Source organism: Fomitiporia mediterranea (genome assembly GCF_000271605.1).
Source record: "Fomitiporia mediterranea MF3/22 unplaced genomic scaffold FOMMEscaffold_1, whole genome shotgun sequence".
NCBI lineage: Eukaryota > Fungi > Basidiomycota > Agaricomycetes > Hymenochaetales > Hymenochaetaceae > Fomitiporia > Fomitiporia mediterranea.
Genome location: NW_006760386.1, coordinates 679355 through 701886, shown reverse-complemented (window position 1 = coordinate 701886; position 22532 = coordinate 679355). Strand labels below are relative to the sequence as shown.

Here is a 22532-nt window from a genome sequence, read left to right as displayed (position 1 = left end):
AACGACGACGACGGCAAGAGGTCTACAGCTATGGGCGTCTTGAAGACCCCTTCGCAATTCGCACCGACGCGGCGAGAGCTTATTTTGTTATTCTGTCTTTGCCTCGCTCTTCTCTTTTTCGTTCCTGCCAAGTATATTCCTGATGCACCTACCATTTCGAAAGTCAGAGCTCCCGTTGGCACGTCGGGTGGCGTTGCGAAAGTCATTCAGACTAGCAGTGGATATCCCGAGCCACGATTGACTTGGAAGAATACTGTACCAGAGACGAAGATGTTACAGCACTCTCCCGGTGAGCTTCTGGTTCGTGTAGCGGTTCTCCGACGGCGCTTACTCTTGAGACATTCTATAGGTTGGACGGTATTCGACAAACTCTACGTATATAATGGAACTATCTTCGTTGTAACATCGAAACCAGATGATATTCCAGAACGCAAGTTGATAACATCGTCTGGGTACGACATATTCAACGGTCCAGAGGATGTTCGTAAACGCCTGCCTTCGGATAAGGACATCCGCATCATCACCCCTGTCGAAGCTCAGACCATATTCAACACACACTCCGCTACAAGAATTACCGGCGCCTCGTTCCTCTGTACCGATGCGAAGCAATTTATTACTCATTACTACCACTTCTCCGCTGAACTACTATTCGGGCTCTGGAGAACGTATACTTCACTTGACCCCTTTATTACTCCTGATGGGCGCACGACGCTTCCGCCTCCCAGTCGTTTTATCTTTCGGCACGTCGCAAGTACAGACTGGCGGGACTACGCTAAAATGAACCAATGGGTCCTTCGTGGCGCGTTTCCTTCTCTCGGAATGGAGTTCTCCCAGGATTGGGACGACCGCGCTGCTATGAACGTTCCCTTCGTTTATGACCGCGTAGTGATCGGTGACCGTGCAGCAGCACATGAGAGCGACGCGTACAAGGCGACTTTCCGCACTTCGAGTAGCGCATTTGACCTTCGCGGCAGCCCGCACTGGTGGGCGCCACTCCGTAAAAGCGTACTCGAATTTAGCGGTGCCCCCGCCGAATGGATTACGGGTCCTGATCCTGGAGTACGTACGGAGAACGAGAAGTACGTCATTACCTACGTATCGCGTCAAGGTTGGGGACGTCGTATGCTTCGCCAGGAGGACCACGAGAATCTAGTAGCCGAATTATACAAACTTCGCGATAGATACGGCTATGAAGTGAATGTTGTTAGCATGGATAAGCTTTCTCGTGCGGAGCAGCTGCAGCTTGCTGCACGGACTACGATTATGATGGGTTTACATGGTAATGGATTGACTTCTCTTATTTGGATGCGACCGACTCCACGATCGACCGTCATCGAGTTCTTCTACCCTAAGGGATTCGCTTATGATTATGAATACACTACTCGGGCGCTTGGGATGACGCATTATGGTGTTTGGGATAACGTGTACGTTTTTCTTTGCATTATGTATGCCGCAATCTTGATTATTTCCTCCATCTAGAACCTTCACGCAGCCAAACGTCCCGCACCAACAAAATTATCCAGAAGGTTTCCAAGGAAATGATATTCCTCTGAACGGTGCAGTCGTCGCGAACTTGGTACTCAGACGATTGACTCTTGGAACGGACGATTCGTAGTCTTTAATTGATCTAGTAGACCCTTTCCCATTTACGAGTTTAAATTATTCTTGAACGTACTCTTTGGTATCGGTAGTCTAGTATCGGACGATGATCATGCTTCGTCACTCATATTGGTCTGGTCTCACTTGGACCTATAAGTTCCTCATGATAGCTAATGTTGTATATAAGTAAATAAGTATTGATACAAAATCGTGTTTGTCCCATATGAAGAAAACCATAACACAATCGAAATAATACATAGTACACAACGTAGTATGCAGAAATAGCAACATTACATAAGATAGGTCGTGAAGATTGCCGTCGTAAAATCCGTCTATGTCTACCAGAATGCACACCTGGACATCAAAGTTAGAGTAATTCACTGGATCTGGAAGGTACTGCTCACCATCCTGAAAAGCATTGACATAGATTTTCGAGTGACGTGGCCTGACTGATGAGCTTCTCGACCTGTTGTGGTACAGTCAACTCGACGTCCGGGTTGAAGTCGCGACCGGTCAGCTTGTGCTGCACACGATTATACACGAACAACGCTCGTTCGTTGCGCACTTCTTGTCTTGCACCAGGCTCGCCGAGGGCTTCTGCGAGTACCTTGTAAGTAACTGAACTTGGAAATGATGACGTAAACAGTACCGTTAAAGATCTCATTCTCATCAGCCTTCAGTTTCCGCGTTGGTCCCTGAGGATAGCCAGAGACACGAGCGAGTTGTTCGGCTCGTGTGGCATCATTGGCATCTATTATAATCATTAGCATAAGGCACCGAACAGGTAGTAGAGACAGAACACGTACCGTCACCTCGGTTATTCACATCCGCCTGCAGAAGTCTCCAGTTGATCAATGGATCGTACACGAACGCCTCGAGCACAGCCATCAATGATTCCTTGTTGTCGCGCAATACTTGCATGGAGATTTCGCATGTATTCTTGAAGGAGCCTTGAATACCGCTGACTTCCATGGCGTGAGTGAGCATCCGCGTCAGCCGGAAAGGAACCTTCTCTGGGAACTTCTCCCGAAGCATAGCAACTTCGAAGCAGTCTCCAAAGTCAATGTGGACTACCTTCCCGGTTTGCCGCTCTAGGAGCACGTTGGACGGATGTCGATCTCCTAGACCAAGAATATGGCCAACCATGCTGTTGACAGCTAGTGATCGTGTATACGTAGCGCGTCGTTCTAACCAATGCTCGGAGTTTTGACTCTTAAGCCAGAGTACTCGATATAGGTCTTGCCCTGTAGTGTTGTCAAGAGCATATTCGAAGACCTCGACCTTCTGTAGCAAAATAAGGCTCTCGTAGTCTGGTGCCATCTAATGATCATCGTTAGATGTGAAACCTGGCTGACTAAGGAGACTTCGGCACTCACCTGAAGCATGAGCCGATATTCGATATTTAACAGGATTTTGCGGGAATCCCGATAATCGCGGACAAGAACATGCAATGTATCTGAATCTTGGACCCACCCAATAAGTCCAGCATTTGGTGCCAAAGGAATGACAGAGTAGCGTTGTATGTGCAATCGGCGCTTGAAGGATGCTGTGTCTATCGAAAGGAGCGTATTCACTAGACTAAATAGTTGCATCACACGTTCATCCTGGCGCAAGTCTTCATGTCCCTTCAAGAGATAATTGTAATCACGTCCGTCGCTACCCTTCACCGATAGTCGTCGAGGCCGTTGTTTGGAAGATATTACGGTAAGCTTGCTCGTGAACCCTACAATGGTGATGACGTCACTCCCGCTTTGGTATGTACCTAACGACATTGTTAGCCTCCGCATCGTACAATCGATATCATCGCCTTACCTGGTACGGCCAGGTCCAAATTGCGGGCTTTCAAAAGCTCGGGAGACACATATTGGAGATCCAATGTGACAAGCTGAGGCATCTGCTTCTCAATCTTCCTGAATACTGTATAGTATATTTCCCAAGCTTTATCAAGTTCGGTAGGATCACCATATCGCAAGTATCGTCGGCTTGCTTCACGAGCTTCTCGAAGATCTCGACCGAAGACTTGGGTAAAGGAGGTTTCACGCGTAGTCGTCGGACCCTGTGCACAAAATTATGTGACCAGTTGCATATCTAAATAATAGTCGTCGCACCTTCTCAAGCTTCTCATGTAATGGTTCCAGTACGGCGATCATGCCTTCCGGATTCTTCTCTGTATAGTACAGACGGGATGCCTCCTCCAAGCCCTCGTGCCACAGCTCATGCCAAAGTATGGCCACACGAATCAGTTCCTGGCTGACCAGTAAAGCCTACGCGACATGAGCAAGACCAAGTAAAATAAATCAGTAAAGAATCTTACCTGCTCAACGATGGTCGCACTGTGGTCACGCATGCGATCCATAATTGCCAAGGCTGCGTTCTTTCGAGAAAGGCTAGAAGACTGTGAAGCCACCGTTAACGGATAAATGAGAGCTTGTGGGTGATGTTTCCCGACTTCCGTGAGCAGCATGTCGATATTACGCCTGATATTTGTGCTTGGCGTTTGAATACGAGCGATGATCTGAGGGACCACATCAAGCCAGGTATCGACATCGACGATACTGAATCCAGTTGCCATTGCGGCGCTAACTTCGTCATGACTACCAAATTTGAACCAGAGTGTCAAAAGTCGTAAAGTGTCTTGCAATGCGTTCTCATTCCGTAGTTGTATCGAGCGGAAGAATCCTACAACTAACATGAGTCTATGTCTGACCCTATCATTTGAGAACAAACCTTGAACTGCCTGGACCACATGAATGGCCAGATTGGTCCCTGGAAGTGCATCTGCCCGATCAGTTCTGTTCTCCAGATAGCCAACAACCTCAAAGTTCGCCAAGGCCCATGTATGCCAAGCCTTGTACCAAGTTGTATCGTAATGCGTTGCAAAGTAATACGCTTGTAATATGTCTTTGATGTTGTCCTACGGTGAATACATATTAACTCGGGTGAACCTCGAACATCAACCGTATCGTTTAAAACGCACCTCTGACCAAACATTCTTTCGAAGAGCGTGCTGCCATTGTCCCTGTTTGTAGTAGCAACGAGCAAGTAGCTTAGACATATCTTCTAGCTTCCGCTTTGGTACTGTTGGTCGTCCCGCTACTGCAGTAGCAGCTTCCGACAAGTCATGGGCCAAACTGCTGGTAAACGTTTGAAGATATCTGTACGACTCTTCCTTCGCATCGTTTGCCCACATAAACTTAAGCTGTGCGTAAACAACGTCGGGGGCTGCCTTGACATGTGCAGTCTCCTTGTACTGAGCGGTAGACTGTTCCCAAAACACATCAGCTGGTCTGAAGAGTTTCAATGTGGATACGAGTACTCACTGCACAGAGGAGGGAATTGATGGTCTTATCCGCAAGAACCATTCGGTCCGACTTGCGGCAGAGATTTGCAAACTTAATCCACATAGCGCTATCATCCTCAGGTTGTGACACTAGCGTTCGGACTTGCAACACCCGTTGCCACACCTCGACCTCCGGTTGGCATCCTTGCAATCTTAAATGGCGAGTAAGAACGATACAACATGTTAAGTTGCAGAGATTGGAAACGAACCGCTTCATCCAAGTCCTCTTCATATACGCCTGCCTCTCAGGCTGGTCTGCATATTGCTTGTACTGTATAATCTCCTCCAACTCCGACAGCATTTGCGCCCGAACCATAATACTTGGGACTCATAAGACTCTGTCCAAAAATAACAGCTGGATGCGCTTACTTGTATGTCCTTCCATAGCTTTCCCCGACGAGTGCCGTTAGCTCCGGATCAAGGAGGTCTCGTGCCTTCATTATGTGTGTCAAAGCCTTAGAAAATTGGTTCCTGTGAACAGCAAGAATGGCCTTGTAGAATGATCTATCGGGTGAGTCACCCTTCATGGCCGCGATGAAATCGTCCATGTTATCCCACTCATTCAGCGACCACGCGGCGGCCGCTCCCATTCCAGCCATATCGCGACGCTGTTCATTAGTTGCATTCGCCCAGTTTTCGTCCACTTGAGCTGCGAGCTGCTCCCATTCACCAAGTGCATGCAGACATCGCATCTTACCCCAGACAGGTTCTTGTGAGTTGGGTTCCTCTCGAGCTTTCCTATCGTACGCCAACAGGGCTTCTGACCAGCGTCCCAATCGTTCGTACCACTCTTCATGCTTCGACACGTCGTACTGCTCTCTCGCAAGGGTCAAAGTACCCCACGCAGCATCGTGCTGCTGCAGGCTCGTGTTGATCATAATGAGGTCTTCGATGATGGCAGGCGACGTCTCCGTGAAGAATTCTAGCTCCTTGTAATGTAACGCCTTCGCATAAGCATGGAACTTGAGTGCGTATTCTCCGAGCGTGCGATTCTCTATGGGAAGCGGTTTGTCCTCGTGCTCCATGAATTCTGCGAGATTCAGAAGCCTGTGAGCTAAGTCGGTCGGGATAGTTGGTGATGTGATAGCTTGTTCGATCGCTCGGACTAGATCTTCCTATAAGAAATTCAGTAACATTCCCGTCAGATAAATAGTAGAACAAACAAACCTGGTACTGGTCATATAGCTCCGTCCAGCATGACAAAAAGGCGGCATTGAACAAAGCGCGCGCCAGTGGCGGGTGATCACCAACGAGGCGCATGCAAGCCCGCAATGCGTGTGACGGAGATTCTTTCATCAGCTCCACAGAAAGCCCGTGCATCCACTCATTCCAGTCTTCCCTCGTTTGAGCTTGAGACACATCCCAAGCCTGCTTCAAATGTTGCTGATTGACGGTCATCTTTGTCGATTCCGCAGCAGGTGCAAATTCCGGTGCCATCGAAGCATCAAGGCGTCTGGAAAATTAGATTAGTACATGCCTCAGGGCTAAGTACGCATACATACAAAACATCCCAACCGGTACCCTCTGTGGGAAGTCTCTCGCCGTTCAGGAGCTTCGTGATGAGTGCTTCGTACTTGGCGTTGTGCACTCTATTCTTCAACAAAGCCTGCATTTCATTTATAAATTGAATATAAGGAAGATCAAAAGAAGGGTACCTTATTGATGGTAGGAACGAAAATTGCGAAATCCGATCCAAGTTGCAGAACCAGTGAGCTCAATGCTTCCATGACTGCTGTACGAAGTTCATTGTTCTGAGTAGTGAGAGCGCGAACAAGCGGATGTATAATGCGTGAAGCGTGGTCGGAGAAGTTTACACATCTCGTAAGTCCATCAATTGTTTGAACTGCTTTCTTACGAAGCGCAATCGATGCATCCTGCCTCTCATAGGATTGTACGATGATGGGGATGACAAGGTGCAGGTATTCTTCGATATTGGCGCCGAATGTTAAGAATGCATCAAGCACCTTCATTTGTGTAGCCTGCTTCTTCTCTAGTAGATCTCCATCAAAGACACGTAACATGAGTGGTAGAATCGTAGGCAAGAAGGGTTTAAATTCTCCTCCAAGAGCTTTACCGAGTGCTTCTATGAGACCAACGATTGGCAGCTGCAAGGCTGCATTGTCCCAAAGGTTCTGCGCCAGGTTGAAGACAGCAAAAGTATAATTCCGGACATGTTCCTTGATAATACCAATAAGGATAGCAAGTTGCTGCAGATGAAATTCTTGATTCCGAGCGGCTTTCGCATTGCGAGTGACATGGGCAAAGGCAGGAATGATCTGCGAAATACAGTCAGCTGCGCTGCATTTACAATGAAAGTGAATGAAAGATCATACTTGAGGTAAGAAGGATACGCATTTCAAGCCCTGTGTCTTGAATATGGACATGATAGCTTCTATCACCGTGTGATGGTGTTGACTAAGGGCCTGATCCCTCAGAATGGTAAGCAGATGGCCGATCACAACAGTTTGGAAGTAGTCATCTGAGGTCGATGAAGTGGTCGACGGAAGGACCGTGTTAGCTGACTGCACGGAAGTCTCGCTTGTTTGATCATCATCAGGCCTTGTCTGAAATAAAGACTATGTCGTATAACCCCCAATATATTCGAGCTAACCGAAGTCTTACCTTGCGTCGGTAGGGATCAATGGCCCCAAGAATTCCTAAAACCTTTATAACTTCGCGTCGAACTGCAGGAGCTGCATCCGTCTTTAGGATACGGCCCAAGATCTGAAGGAGCTCTGGATGATCTATCAAAGGCTGGATGACATAACCAGTGCTCGAGCATATTTGTCCCTGCGTACGAAGGGCAGCGTCTCGCTTAACAGGCACGGGGTCGGTAAGCCGTTCGAGAATCGTATTCATCAACTGGGGAACTAGTGGGAGTACGTCGTCCCCACCAACGCATGAAAGTTCGCCTAGGCACGTTAGGATGTTCGCAGAGACCGTCGGGTTCGGGTCGTTTGCTTTCGGAAGGAGTGTTACAAGCATGGATACTGCATACGGCTTGATAAGCCGCTGAGTTGCATTGATCAGCAGACTCAAAAGTTTTGTGCATTCCTCCCGAGCCCGCACAACTGTAGAATACTCCAGCTCTGTCAAAAGTTGGATAAGCGCTTTCCTTAAGGAAGCCATCACATATGCGGGGTTGTGTATAGCAAGGCGACCGACAAGACCAATAGCGGTGACGCGATTTTCGAACACCTCATCGTTAAGAGCAATGAACAAGGAGCGAACATTCTCCGCTTGTGAAAGGTGTTTGTCGAAGCGCTCGTCCAAAGACGAAAGTACCGTTAGACGGATGGCAGGATCGGGGTCGGCTATGCCAACCGTCAACAGCTTATCAAGGACGTCGCTGATGATCTCGATGGAGTGGTTGCTGACTTGATGACAGATGGGGTCTCGGACGAAAAGACGACAGCATGTCAGTGCAGCTGCCTGACGAATATCCGGATGGTCGTCTTCTAGGTAAGGGACTGCACAACTACGAACAAATTCATTGAGGATATGCCCACTGAAATCAAACGATCCAAGTGTGTCCAAGGCAAGGCGTATCTCTGCTGGAGCCTTGGTGGCTCCAGTCTGCTGAACAGCAATGTCTTTGATCGCCGCCATTTCAGGGCGTTGGTAAGTTGGTGGTGCCCCGAGTGGTTTATAATTTTGGCCGCTCAGTGTCAGTGATATTAAGTCAAGTAGACGATCCTGTATTGTGCGTAGAAGTGGTGGAATGTGTCGCGCGATTGCAACCAGTACCTGGCGCAGTGGCTCGCTTAGTCCGCAGGCAAACATGAGATCAAGTTGATCATGAAGAAGCTTTGTGAGGTTTGGGCCCACGGCACTGGCGAGCATGCCTATGCATTGGAACATGGGTTCCTCTGAAGGTGCATTCTTTTTCCTGCATGATGTCAATAAGAAAGGCTTATCCTAATGCAATAATGGCTCACCCTCTCAATTGCAGACCCTGTTTGATCTGGTCCATAATTGGCTCCAGGAACTGCTTCATATCGCTCCCAACAGAAGTGGCAACTTGGCCGATAGCGGTGAATGCGACGGAACGCTCTGCAGGCCTGTTAAGCTGTTCCAATAGATGACCCATGGCCTTGTGCATGAAATACTCGGAGAAGGTCTGGGTATCGTACAGTGCAAGTGTCGGAATGAGAGCAATGATGGTCTTCCGCACGAGTGCATCCCGATGAGACCGTAATTTCAGGATGGTTTCTGCGGTGTCCACATACGCCTCCTTCATGAACATACCCGCATGCATCAATAATACACGATAAGTCAATAAAGAACCGTGAATAGCCTCCGCTGAAGCCGTTCGTAATCCGGCCTGCGCATCCTGTAATATCTTTGTCAAGAACGGCGCCTTTGCTTGACGCTCGCGCTGGGTAATGATATCCAAGCACGCCGCAAGAAGATCTGCGGCCGCTTCGCGTACGATGAGTCGTGAATCTCGCAAAGGGATCAGAAGTTTTTCAAAGACGAGCAGGATATGCTTGTTGAAAAGGATCGGATTATGAAGTGCCAGTTCCTTGAGGATCAGAACACCAGCGTAGCGGCCAGGCTCTTGACGATCGGATTGCATAAGTTCGATAGCTTTCGCTACTTCAAGTTCCATGAACGCTTCATCAAACAAGGAACCGCCAAATTGTACGATCTTGCCAAGTGCCTCTGCCGCCGTCTGCATCACGTTGTAATCCGGTGACGGCAGTGCAAACGCGACGTAATTGTAGAATCGAAAACAATTTCGCTTCGTTTCGATTGTTTCCTCCTTCTCCAAGTCCAGTAGGTGTTCTAGGTTACACTGTTAGATACTTTATGGCTTGAAGCGTAACAATTGGCTCACCAATTGCAACGATTGCTCCTAATCTCTCGCTGGACGTTTGGCCATGCGCCAAAGGTATAAGTCGCTTGTTGGTCAGCTCCTCCCATAGCTTAGCCGCTGCGTCCGAAGACATCTCAACAACGACATTTCGTACCTGTATCCAATTCGTCAGAGGCTCATGTAGTATGTGACAAGAAATGCATACATGTTTGCGGAGCTCCTGCGCACTCTGCAGTCTGACCTCAGGATTCTTGTTCTTCAACCCAGCAAAAATCTTGTCCAGAGGATCAAGCTGCGCAGGAACCTCCGGCGACGACATGACCACCTACCCAGTCAATGGGTCGTCGATTCGACACGGCGTTGGACTCAATGGAATGGGAGATGAGTCGTAGTTGGTCTGCTTGCGTAGTGTGTGTGCTCAGTCACGTGCCCGACCGATAAAGGCATGACGACTGCCTAATAAAGCGGTACGATACTTTCTTCTCCTCTTTTCTTTCTTTTTTCTTTTCCACTGGCCAATGTATTCCCGCTCACTATTAGCAGTCTAACATTCTCGGACATCGCGGATCTCTTCTCACATTTCTGCAAGTCAGACCTGATCGCATGCTTCCGCCATCACCATTACGGCGTTCCTTGACAATTCAGTCGTTTGTGTATTGCTTTAACGCGATGATTTTGAGACGCTCTTGCTCGTTCTCTCCCTTCTCCCTATAATTTACTCGACTTGCATCCGAAGCCACATCAACATCCCGTCTATACGATGCGAAAGGATTGATTAACGATTAAAAGATAAATCGATAAGACTTCTTATTTCTTCCTTTGGCTAATGTACATCTCGGGTTCAACGCTCGTTAGTATTCGTCACATCTATCTGTGTATTGATCTGCTTTTCTCTTTCTTTCTAAAATCTGTCAACATGCTCTCTCTTCTGAATGCAACCTTTGCCTGTGATATTTGTCTCTGTTTCATCTCCTTTTTGAGCGTCCAATTGCATCATCCGTATCATTTACATGTGTTTCAAGTAGCATTGGTCTGTCTTCAGTGGTTGATGATGAAGTGGTCAAACGTGGTGGCGGAGCGTATAAGAGCTTGAGCAAGTGAAATTTAAATATGTTAAGTGAATAGTTTCAGTGTCTATGCGGACACTGGATGGTTTTAGACAGATATATAGTTATCAATTGAATAATTCTTCCCGCCTGGCCCAGTGGCCCTTGCTTTGTTTTGCACAACTACGAAGCAATTGGGAGCTGTAGATCTAACATGAGTGCCGACCTCAAATGCAGGCTATATACTGTCAAGGTTTCAGGCCTTTTGCTCTGCGACCATATCAGGCTTAAGTAATCATTATTGAACAGGACGCTTAATCAACAAATGACCGAATCCCGTCAATCATTGTATGGCCACGTTCTAATCGAACTCTAATGGCAACTAGACCATACTCGGTATGGTATGGTATGGTATATTTCCTAGTATAGGTCCCTAAAAAGAAACACTAGGGCTGCTGGTCTATTGTACAAATACAGGGTAATTTATCTATAATAAAGAAACCACCCTGTCCAGCAATGTTCAGGGAACTACTAATGCAATAGACACTCAATGCTTCTCCAACTGTGTACCAGAAATGAGACAAAAAGTATATAAGCTTTGAGAGATAAGGGAACACGGGTACACGGGAGAAGATGCTATTTTCACAGTAGAAATCCATCATGAACAGTACAGAGAGATTATAAATGGAAATCACCAATAGAGTTAGCTGTGACCTTAGCAAAGAAAGGAGGCAGAAAAGTAAAAGAAGATTGACGAGCAAGAATAGGGGTTGTAAGCAATTGCAACATCTTTATTTTGAGTAACTCATTTTGTTTTTCTTTTATATATTTGATAGTATGCTACACTAGTAGCATTATAGAAGTATATTGAGTAATTTTTAGTCTTCTATTAATGACATAGATGTAGTAGCAATTTATTGGTATTTTTTGAATAATTTTCGTGATGGTGGTTCGTCGTGTGCTGAGCCTCAGCAATACAATTCCATCAGACCCAAAAGTATAAAAGCAGCAGACCGAAAGATGGCGGTAAGTACGGCTGATCCTTTAACTCCATCTGATTCCTCGACGCCCTCCTCCCATGTACGCCAGTAAGAAGTTGGCAGGGCCTTTAGTCAGGCTCTTAGTCTTGCTTGTCGTATTATTACTATGCTTCTCCGAGACCTCATTCGCTCAAGGTGTCAATATAACTGTCGACGACCAAGCTGGAGATGCGAACTCTGGCGTGTTACCAAAATATTCTCCAGACAATACTTGGACTGAAGGGAACGGCTGTCAAACTTGTGCTCTTCATCCAAATGCATCTCTTGCTATCGACAATTCATGGCATGATACAACATTTCAACCAACAGGCCCTCCTATGAATATCACTATTAGCTTTACAGGTTCGTTACATTTATTTTCTTAGCTGTTTAATCTTGTTATTAACATTTTTTTAATTTCTCCGAAACCAAGGAATCGCTGTCTACGCATTCTTTATTGTCCCAGACAGCGTTCAAGGGGACGCTACGGTCGGCACAGACCTCATCTTCACCCTCGACGGTCAACAGGCAGGGACATTCACCCACTCGCCCACAGGCAGCGCCGACTTCCTGTACAACGTGCCTTGCTTCGTCAAGAGCGGCCTCAGCAATAGCTCGCATCAGCTCGTTATTTCCGCCGCATCACCCGATGGTGGTTCTACTGCCGTCCTATTCGATTATTTACAATACACGTATGTCCAATACTTCGAATCTCTAATACATTTGTGCAAGGACGGAATTTGATCGAAGTTATTTTGGATCATTGATAATAGTGCTTCATCAAACTCCAGCACGGGCGCATCTTCGAACCCGACTACAAGCTCTTCCATCGTCTCCAGTACAAACGCGCCCGCTAGCTCAAGTACGAGTGCATCTTCCTCAATCCCGTCTAATCACCAGTCTCGTGTCAATGTTGGAGCGGTGGTGGGAGGGACGATAGGAGGCATCGCTTTTGTCGCTCTTTGTTTGGTATTTCTTTTCTGGTACTGTAGGCGGCCCAGACGTGTCAGCTCAAGATCGTTGTCATCAATATCTAGTGAGCCAACAAGCTCATGGAGGACCCTTCTTCGCCCTAAAAGGGTCACTTCTGCACTTGAGGCACGGCCAGCAGTATTCAAGTACGTTTCGGTATTTTTAAACAGTTTTCGGTTCCCTAATAACTTCCCGCTAGTGAACCTAAATCTGAAGACACCAGCCCAGTCCTGAGTAACCCTTCCTTCCCCCCAAGTATTGAGAAACGGGCACAATACTTGCAGCCGGTATGTATATAATCCCCGGTGAAAATATATCCACTTCGATTTCTCACTATCATATTTATAGAGCACACAGCCGTCCGCAGTCGAGCCGACGACTCTATCAGCGAGTTCATCATCAAGTCGTCCTGACACAGAGGATATACTCAGTCGAGTGGCAGCGTTACAAGCAACCGTGCTTTCGCTTCAGGAGCAGCGGTTGAATCTCTCAAACGGGACAGAAGTAAACGAGCCGCCCGCCTATTCGCGATAATGCAGCTTTAGATATCTTTCCACGAACGGTTCTCTATACCTTTATTTGCAAGCCGTCCTTAATAATGTATCGAGCTCAATCCTTCTGTTAAAGACGTTCTTCTCTTTTTCATTTCATTTCATTTCCTTTAAGTGTATGTTACAACACACGTACTTCATAAACGGTTTTTCATAGTGTGTTCGTGACAGTTTACGGAGAAATATCGCTGCTCGATGTCTATATGAAGATGGCCATCACAGAAACATACACGAAAGGGTATTGGAATTTACTCCTATGACACTCCTATTTTTGCATATTGCGTTGGATATAAGGCCCTTATATTATCTGATTATAAACTCTTCATGTAAATATATTGCATTATTAGACCCTGCACGAAGGTGTACTGATTGACTCCCTTTGTACGCGTGTAATAACGGTCTGATGACTAACGTCGGGAACAACCGCGAAGGTTGTCGACCAGCAAAATGTCAGTTCACTAACAATAAAAGCATACCGAATGATACTATCAATACATTACAATCGTTGTGACGAATACAAGATAACGACTTGATATGTAAAGGAAGGCCAGCACTATAGGAGAGACAAGGAAACGGCTAAGTTGAAGGGGAATACGACAAATGGCGAAAATTAAAGTACTATAGACAGCTACCAGGTCATGGTAAGGATCGATACACTACCCTCGCAATCGGAATGTAAATGTGTGTGCAAGAGTGCAAGAAAAGCCGAAACCGAAAAGGAATACTCGACAGTATCGTTATAATGGACGCGCAATCTGCAACGCCATGACACGGTCATCAGACACCATGATAATCTCGCGTCGTCCCATGCCCATAGCTGAGGACGAACGCGGTGGATATGCACCTGGAGCCATCTGCCCACCGTACCCTTGTTGACCGTGGTACATTGACGAGCCAGTAGATGCTGAGTACATTGATGATCGATCACTGTACGCACTCTGCCGTGGATCATAACCATACATACCCGCTGAATACCCATTTGAACCTGGATATAGACTCTGCTTCGAATGTGTAGTAGACGGCGGTGCTTCGGCGAATAAGCAACGCAGATTGTTTCCTTGAACGATCTGAGTCAAGGCACCAGTCTCGACGTGTCGGACTTCAACAAATGTGGGTTCGAAAGCGAGGACATAAGGATAATAAAGTGCTTGATCCCAATAAATAAGCAAGACATAAGCATCATCAACAATGTCACTCACCGAATGACCGAGGATGACCCTCCCAATAGACCATAAACCATTTTCGCGCCCGCCAGCCACTCTTGTTAACGTAGAATGCGAATTCTTCCCAAACGAAATTCGTAAGTACAGACAAAATAGGTTCATACCATTGACCTACCATCGTAACACAATAGGAAATCATTTTCAATGCGGTAGATCGCCATCGGGCGTACATCGTCTCGCTTCTGAACGAAATCCAGTGAACCGTCCGAGGGATCAAGGAGTGCCTGTGTATCAAGCGTTTCCAGATCGACAATTTCGAATCCCTTCGTGCATCCTACGCAGAGTTTCGTCTTCAAGTAGTGTATTGAACTGGATTCAACTGGAATGTAAAACTCCTGTATTATGTTCAGCTTACGGGATTTCAAGCAATCAAAGGAATATACGAACTCGGAAGAGCCGAAGCGTATCGTTCCCGCCTTGGATGAGCTTCTTGAACGTCGGCTTGTTCTTTCCCCGTACAGCATACTCAATGGGCTCCAGAGCCTTGATGGTACTTGACAATTGACTGGCTTTCACGACACAAACCAACGTCTTCCCAAGGCACATGCCAGCCTTGAAGAATGAAGTATGCGATGAGATGCGCTTCGCTCGACGTAGGCCACCCATAGGGTCGTGCTCACTAAGAGCCTCCAGCGGGAATGTAATTACGGAGTGTTCTGCGAATATATTTCTCGATTAGTTCTCATGACCATCTTAGAGAATTATTACTGACCGGAGAGTACGATCAGCAACTGAAACTCTTCTAACACGTCAATTTGCGTGGTATCCGGTAATCCGAGGACTCGCACAGGATGTCGGTTAGGTTCCCGAAGGTTTGAGAAGTATACACCATCATTTGTTCCGTAAGCGACTCTCCTCCCGAAGTCTAATTATGGTCATCAGATGTAATGACCTTGTATAATAGTATATTGCGGACTCACCGAAGGGTGCGGCGCAGTTGACTCTGTTCGGACCCGTGAAGAATCCCTCGGAAAGCGTGACTGTGTCAAACACCATACTTCTCTCCCGCATCACCTCCTGCTGTTTGTGGATGACATCAAGCCATTTCCGTCGGTTAACTTGTGTAGAGGCCCACAAAGTAAGCTGATAGTACTTCCGGCCGAGGTGTACGAAAGTGATGGAAAACCCGTCTTTGCTCGGTTTGATGGGGGCGATAGTAGGAGGTGGAGGTGGCAAGTTCTTGTTGAAGGAATTGCGCTTTGTTAGAGTCTTATTGAGCGCTTTTCCTTGCTGGTGGCGCGCAGCATTCGCTGGTATCTCATCGGGACATGCAATGAGCAAAAGCTCAAGCGGTATTGGCTGAAAATTATTTTAGTCGTGTCGACACGAGCGGAGAAAGTGTAGAACTTACCCGACGATAGACTTTATGCTGCTCGTGCTTATTCTTGTCTTTCTGCTTGACCATAAGCAATGCGTGATCAAAGAGGAAAAGTTGTAGATCCCCGCTATCTCCCTGGCCACCACGTCTTTTCAGGGTGCCCTTGTATACCAACTCACGCCCTTCCTCCCTCAAGCGAAGGTCCTGTATGAAACCAATGAACTTAGCGATAAGTAGTTTTCATCCACCCAATTCACTCACAACTTCCTCTCCTGGCCGAAAGACGAGCTGTTGGTCGAGTTGCAGAAGGCTGAAACGATTTTCAGTCTTCCCGCTCTCCACGTTGACCTTGTCTAGGAATTCCTTGACGAGTGCAATTACTTTAGGTAATTCCTCCTTGTCTGGATTGCCATCCGGCGTATACTTAAGAACGACGCCAAGTAGAAGTGGATACCTAGCAAGCCGAGTAGTCGGTTTCGTCAAATAACCATTCAGCTCAAGTTTCCGTGATTCTGGAAGACGTTCCGTTTCCTGCAAGAATTATAAATGCACAGATATCAACGATCAAGTCAAGTTACTCACGTCAACGAATTTCTGGAAGGCCGGATTATTGCTCTTTTCCTTCTCGAACTCGAATTTCCCATAGAGCTGATGACTTCCGTAGGATACGAACGGATGAAACTGTGGGACAATATCCAAAAGAATATCTCCAACGCGTTCCACAATAGCAAACGACTTCTGGCGCTTATTGAAGGCATCGCGCAGCTTGCTGTTCACAGCGATGATGTCATGCACATTCCAAAACACTTGTTCAAGGAAGTCTAATCGCCGATCCTCTGGAATGACGTCCGATTTCTTCAATGGCGTAATCCAAACCTATTGGGACGCGAAAGTCAGAAACAAAAGCGAGAAATATATTGTGAGGCACATACATCTCGAAGGTATTCCAAATCCCGAACAAAATCTCGTTCCGTGTAAATCACCTCGTTAATTGCTTCTTGACGCTTCTTTTCCGTTTCGGACACGCTGTCAGCAATCTCCTTCGGTACTGAGTGTATCCACAATGTACCAGGTTCCTAATACACCACCTTAGCACCCGAACTGCAGATAGACTGCTCTCAACTCACCACTAAATCGCCGAGCGATTCCTTGCTGATGCTTCGCTTCAGCCCAGGTTGCGGCTTTAGATTCAATCGAGCCTGCTGTTCTAAACGTCTTGGGCAAGCAATACTGTAACACAGGGAGTCCCGAGAACATGTCGGAGAATAGCAATCCGTAAGTAGAGTAAAGACACCTGACGGCAGGGGTACTTCGTCAGACGACAGTGCGCTTTCAATCGGCCCGGGGATTTGCGATCCCGAAGTATCATCTGTCTGTGTATCATCGCCAGATGGAATGCTACCATCGTTTGACGTGGCCCCTCCCTTAGCTACTGCACGAAGTTGGCCATTGCTTGCGCCGTGTATTGTTGAGACATCGCCGCTAGCGTAAGGCGCCGATACCGCGGTGCGAAATTGGTATAATTCGTATGGACTGTCTCTGAGCCGGTGGTCATATGTGACATCATGGAAAAATTTCTGTGCATCCAACGCCCGTCCTAATAATAGAGCAAGATTTCGATCGGTCGTTTTAATGATGTATGCAATCTTGTCAACAGCTTCGCGTCCATCAAAGGCATCCTTGTATGACAATCCATCTTTGGCGCGCTCTATCAGAGTTATGCGTTCTCGGAACGCTTCCGCCACGCGTGAAAGTAAAGCTGGATATACAATCGGAGTACGACGCGACTGACTAGTATGAGGTGACAGGGAGTGTCGATCGCCGTTTGCACCAGTACCAAACTGTGGCAAAGATGGTCTTGGTCTTGAGTCTTGTTTGAGTTCCCCCATGATGCTGCGAGCCTGTGAGGATGTTGCGGACATTGACCGTGATCGATCTTGAACTGTACGATCACGTCGGGTACTCATTTGACGGGGTAGAGTGCGAACAGATTCAGACGACCGCCTTGGAGAAGATGGAACAGGAGAGCTATGGTCAACATAGGTTGATGAAGCCGGTGAATGGCTATCTGCTATAGGGCTGCCTGTTGGCATAGCGGTATTTAGCTGCAGCGGATAGGGTCGGGAAGATGGACCAGCGATGCCCCCATACTCAAGAGGACCATCCGAATATCGATTTTCTTGAAAGCTTCTAGGGGAATCTGAGTATTCGAACAACCTGTTAGAAGAGCCTCACAAAAGTGTCATGAAAAAGCATGCCTGTGGATTTACTACTGAGTCCTCCGCGAGCATCATCAGTCGCTCCCGTTCTCTCTTCGTTGTTTCCATCATCGAAAAAGTCCAGTTCTAGCCGGGAATCTGGAGGATCAAAGCCTAGACGGGGCACTTGTGGACTACCCGTCTGCTGTGGTTCTTGAGCACTCAGATGAGACCTGCTCTCCGACGGTGCTGCAGAGATTGGCCTCCCAGGAGCCAGTCCAGGTGAGCTGCGAGTCACAGGTGTATTTGAATATACTTGAGCCTGATATGCTTGAGCTGGTGTCATTCCAGAGCGGACCATTGCCTCAATGTTCGGATCAGACGAGTCCTGAGGTGGAGGTTGGGGTGCGATGATACCAGTCGAACGAGACGAGCTCGCAAGAGACTGTGCATACTGGTCTGGAGGTTTGAGATGACTATATTGTGAATGGTTGTATACAGGATACTGCGGCGGCAGTTGCATCTGCGTTTGCGTTTGCGACGGTTGATGTTGAGCATAATACGACTGTTGTCGATAAGATGCAGGTGCATATGCATGCTGAGCGTACTGCTGGGACATCGCCTGCGCATAGGCTGCCTGCTGAGCATCGTATCGGGGATCGGGAGATTGTTGTTGCTGGTAGTAGTAACCATGAGTGGTATACTCTGCGGACTGGTGGTAACCCTGAGTATAGTTGGACGACGTTGATGGTGGCGGTCGAGGGTATTGGTGATGGGCTGCGCTGGGCCTGCCGAAGATAGACTCGTATGCAGCGCTGCGTTTGTCTGTATGGGTCCCAAGCGCGCGGTCCATCGTCGAGGTCGATGACGGAGACGTCGGGAAACGCGCTGTCGTCGTTGCCAGAGCTCGCACCGAGTCGCAATTGTTCCCACGGCCACGAGCGATGTCATCGGATCGAGACAAGTCACGGGGTCTCCAAGGCCAAGGAAAATGGTCCGTAAATTGCGATGACGCAGCTGCACTGATATCAATTCAACAGCATTATGAACAACGTGCTACCAATACACAAATCAAAGTATGCGACAATATTAATATACTATTTATAGCTACAAAAGCGACGCAAAGCATAGGTATTCAAAGTTCTAACAATCAAAATTGAAAACGAGTGTTCAAGTCTACAAGATGACATGGAAGGAGCGTGAATTCAACAAAAAAGAGAGTCGTCGAGCATTAAAGTTATACCTACAAGTGATACCGAAAAGAAAAGGACACAAACAAGACAAAGCGGAATATCAAAGCAAGAGGCAAAGGGCCGCATACAAGCAACTTACAAGATATAGATGTACACCAGCAATTTATGAAAGAATGTGAAGCACAGAACATGGTGGTGTCATTGAATGTGTTCATACTTAAGACGTTGCAATCCTCAGGCATGCAGAGCGTAGGGTGGCGGAACGCTGCGCGTCATAACACTCATCGCGTCGAATGAAGGCCTTGGAGTCACCATGCCCACATCAAGGTCCAAGTCAAGTGCGTTGGAGCGTTCGGAGCGCGTTGCGGCATTTCCAGTTGAGGCCAGCATATCAGAGACGTCTTTATCGAGTCCACTAGATCCTGCACGAGAGCTTTTCAAAGTTGACCGAACCTTCGTATCGCGACGCTTCTCCTTCCTTGGGCTCGGCACTGCGGGCAAAGGAGGCAACGGTGCATCCAGAGGAATATTCCTCTTTGGCATTCTCTTGTCGTTCAGACCAGCGTTGGAAATACGTTGTGCGTTTTGCGGACGCACGACAGTTGCAGTGGCAACACAGTATGGCGTGAAAGGCGTGACTGGTGAAGGACCTTGTTCTGTCTGGGCCTGAGCGATCTCGACCGAAGCGAGTGCGCTAGTCCGAGGAGCACGTTCGGACTTGCGAGTGTTCACTCGGAGCTTAGCCCGAGGTGGATGTGAAACGTTTGACGGTGTCGATGAAGAGAGAGAAGAGAGTACCGAAAGCCTGCTCTTCTTTTTCTTCTCCCCATCCACCGGATCAAACTTAAGAAACGGCAATGGCACGCTATCTAGGCTAGTGCTGCCCGGCTCGAGGTCCAAATAACTGACACCTTTCTCGCAGCCATATCCTGCTGCATCGACTCCACAGGATCCGGAATGGACGTACGCTGGTGGGAGGGACAAATGTGGGTGTGCTTTCCAGCTTTCGCTTGGTGAGGGTGAAGGTATAATATCCGCAAAGCGGATCTCGTCAGACTCGATGGTGACTTTAACATGGGAGGACGTTGGTCTGTGCCGAAGTGTGCGACGGCGACGGCGGTAACGCAGGAAATACGCGGAGAAAGCACAAAAGAGGATGAAACAGAGGAGCGAAGCGATGATGACTCCCGCGAGAGCACCAGACTTGAGCTTTGGAGAGGCTGATTGCGAAGACAGGGAAGCCGCAGTTGGAGAGGCTGGCACGGTAGAACCATAAGTAGTACTAGACGCTGCAGAAGCGATGCCATCGCTTCTCGACGGGAAACAACAGATTAACTTCGGTATCCTCAAAATACATACGCAGAGACTTACGCGGGACGATAATTGCTAATCTCCAAACGATCGAAATAAGCGAACGACAACGGATTGTCTACGCCCAAGTCTTTGTTTGGAATGTTATTCCTCGACCATCCAACTGATAAAGTATGAATGGTTTGAGGGTCGAGATCGGAGGAGTTATAAAGAAGTTGTGGTAGTTGCGATGGTCCGCCTGAACCTGTCGAAGTATTGACAATGACCAAGAAACTGTCAAGTTGCATTATTATGTTTGCACCAAATGTATCGCCAAGTCCGTGTAGTTCAATATTGGAACCATAAAAAGAGTAGGAAAATGCCGTCCTACAGAGCGGGTCAATCGCTTTGCAAAAGTTATGAAAGCATGTCCTGCTTACTGAGCATTGTTATAATGCGAGGTTGGACCAGCCGTGGTCTTGATAATACTGCCGTCATTCATGGTAGTATCCCACCTACAGGGCTCACAAATCAGTACGTTCGACAATAATTCTCTAAAACATGCTTACCACGCTCCATAGCAACCCAAAAGTCCTCCAGACGGGCAATACTCAGGTAAATAAGAAATCGCAGGGTCTGAGTTCGGTATGATAGTTTTTGCTGCTTCTCCACTTTGGCCATAAACGAGGAAAACATTCATCATAGTTAACGTGAAAAAGGCCCCCCGGGCCGAGATAGTCGAGGCCACCATCGCCTCGGCCGTGTATTCGAGACGTGGAGCTAAGGATAGTGAGTACAGCTGCTGCGCCGCGCCGCTGAAGTGAGTTACGAGACTGCCGAAATGGTGGCGAACGTGTTAAGGAGAAACGAAGGGAATCGAATGGAAAGAAGCATGGTTGAAATGTCCCCCGCAGATTATATACGTTGAAAGATGCAGTCGATCCTCGTGTAGACCAAACGGCAAACTCAGTCGAAGTTAGAGGACAAGGCGGGCTTACCGAGTCGGGGACTTAGACGCAGGGTTAAGAAGACAACACCATCCGTATTTGGCAAGCACAGGCTGAAAATGGCAGCTGAAAATTCGCGGCGATTAGATTCGACGTGTTGATCCATCTAGAAGCTCAATTTTAGTATCTGGCGTAAACCATGGACCCACTTGGACGCACGAGGCAGACAAAGGGACACAACAGAAACCGAGAGGAATAACTCTCGAGGATGTATGTGTTGACCGCGACTTTCGTACATGTTCGCCGTGATATCGGTTTTCCCACCTTTCCCAGGAGCAGAACGTCTCCAAGCAGCCATGCCTTTCACTAGACCCAAGCGACTTTCAAATTCCACTTCAATGTATCCAGAGATAGAAGGGCACCCGATTTCAGCCCGTTGGCTCATTGGAGGTTGGCAACTGTGTACGTATTCCTGTCAGAAAGGACGTTACGCGACGCGTTTTCCATCGTTACGTGGACCCACATCCGCTCCTGAATAAGCTTATGTTGTTTTCGGGCAAAGCCGATTCGCCGCAAAGCGTAATACAGTTGAAAATATCTTATTGCATAATGTTGGGAGAGGCCTCAGACCTATACAATATGAGCAATATGCATTATGGTAACCGTGCGAAAACATTACTTAATTAGGAAACCAAAATTCGATATTGCTTTTCAATTTATTTGAAGACATATACACTATGACAAGAAAATAAGCACATATTTAGAGCATCAAGAAAGACAACCAAGACAATGACAAGTACAGTAAATGTGTATATTACTGTAAAACTTAAGAAATAGTTTGTAATACAAGGAAATACAGTCAGAATCTGTAGAAACAAAAAAATAGAAAAAGCTAGTCAATGCAAATAACTTTCCCCCACATATCATGAAGAGATCTTTACTGCCCTATCTTGGTCTTGTGGCAGCATTGAAGACATTGTAAGCAATGAAATGTCAATCAGAAACATTCTTTTTGTA

The 22532-nt window shown here is 47.3% G+C and overlaps 4 protein-coding genes across 4 annotated transcripts; 1 reads left to right on the top strand and 3 right to left on the bottom strand.

The window, feature by feature from the left end:
• Positions 1–709: 709 nt before the first annotated feature.
• Positions 710–10105, bottom strand: FOMMEDRAFT_164321 (atypical/PIKK/FRAP protein kinase). Its single transcript, XM_007261213.1, has 21 exons — positions 9964–10105; positions 9780–9912; positions 8878–9727; positions 7562–8828; positions 7273–7503; positions 6595–7215; positions 6442–6545; positions 6107–6392; positions 5309–6054; positions 4920–5259; positions 4577–4861; positions 4327–4513; positions 3914–4278; positions 3708–3863; positions 3412–3655; positions 2976–3361; positions 2406–2919; positions 2249–2350; positions 2004–2196; positions 1480–1953; positions 710–1424 (listed from the first exon to the last, which is right to left on the bottom strand). Exons 1-20 carry the CDS (start codon positions 10075–10077, stop codon positions 1938–1940), a joined length of 7140 nt encoding a protein of 2379 aa, XP_007261275.1. The 5' UTR covers positions 10078–10105; the 3' UTR covers positions 710–1424; positions 1480–1937.
• Positions 10106–11882: 1777 nt separating this feature from the next.
• FOMMEDRAFT_71938 (uncharacterized protein) lies at positions 11883–12567 on the top strand (the record flags this gene model as incomplete). Its single annotated transcript, XM_007261212.1, has 2 exons — positions 11883–12186; positions 12257–12567. 2 exons carry the CDS (start codon positions 11883–11885, stop codon positions 12565–12567), a joined length of 615 nt encoding a protein of 204 aa, XP_007261274.1.
• A 1516-nt stretch (positions 12568–14083) lies between these two features.
• FOMMEDRAFT_71746 (CNH-domain-containing protein) lies at positions 14084–17776 on the bottom strand (the record flags this gene model as incomplete). The annotated part of the gene is made up of 11 exons (XM_007261211.1): positions 14084–14493; positions 14546–14629; positions 14685–14904; positions 14957–15225; positions 15282–15434; positions 15490–15868; positions 15921–16091; positions 16149–16418; positions 16470–16763; positions 16820–16963; positions 17015–17776. 11 exons carry the CDS (start codon positions 17774–17776, stop codon positions 14084–14086), a joined length of 3156 nt encoding a protein of 1051 aa, XP_007261273.1.
• A 1736-nt stretch (positions 17777–19512) lies between these two features.
• On the bottom strand, positions 19513–21960 carry FOMMEDRAFT_149837 (uncharacterized protein; the record flags this gene model as incomplete). The annotated part of the gene is made up of 6 exons (XM_007261210.1): positions 19513–20587; positions 20650–20955; positions 21009–21083; positions 21138–21348; positions 21567–21681; positions 21721–21960. The coding sequence occupies 6 exons, from the start codon at positions 21958–21960 to the stop codon at positions 19513–19515; spliced, it is 2022 nt and encodes a 673-aa protein (XP_007261272.1).
• Positions 21961–22532: the final 572 nt, after the last annotated feature.

Excerpts from the sequence above, each read along its gene's own strand:
- FOMMEDRAFT_164321 (XM_007261213.1), bottom strand. The coding sequence starts at position 10,077 with ATGTCGTCGCCGGAGGTTCCTGCGCAGCTTGATCCTCTGGACAAGATT. Across the intron at positions 8,829-8,877 it reads CAGGGTCTGCAATTGAGAGG|GAAAAAGAATGCACCTTCAG; the intron begins GTGAGCCATTAT and ends GACATCATGCAG. Across the intron at positions 4,862-4,919 it reads TCAATTCCCTCCTCTGTGCA|TCTACCGCTCAGTACAAGGA; the intron begins GTGAGTACTCGT and ends TTTTGGGAACAG.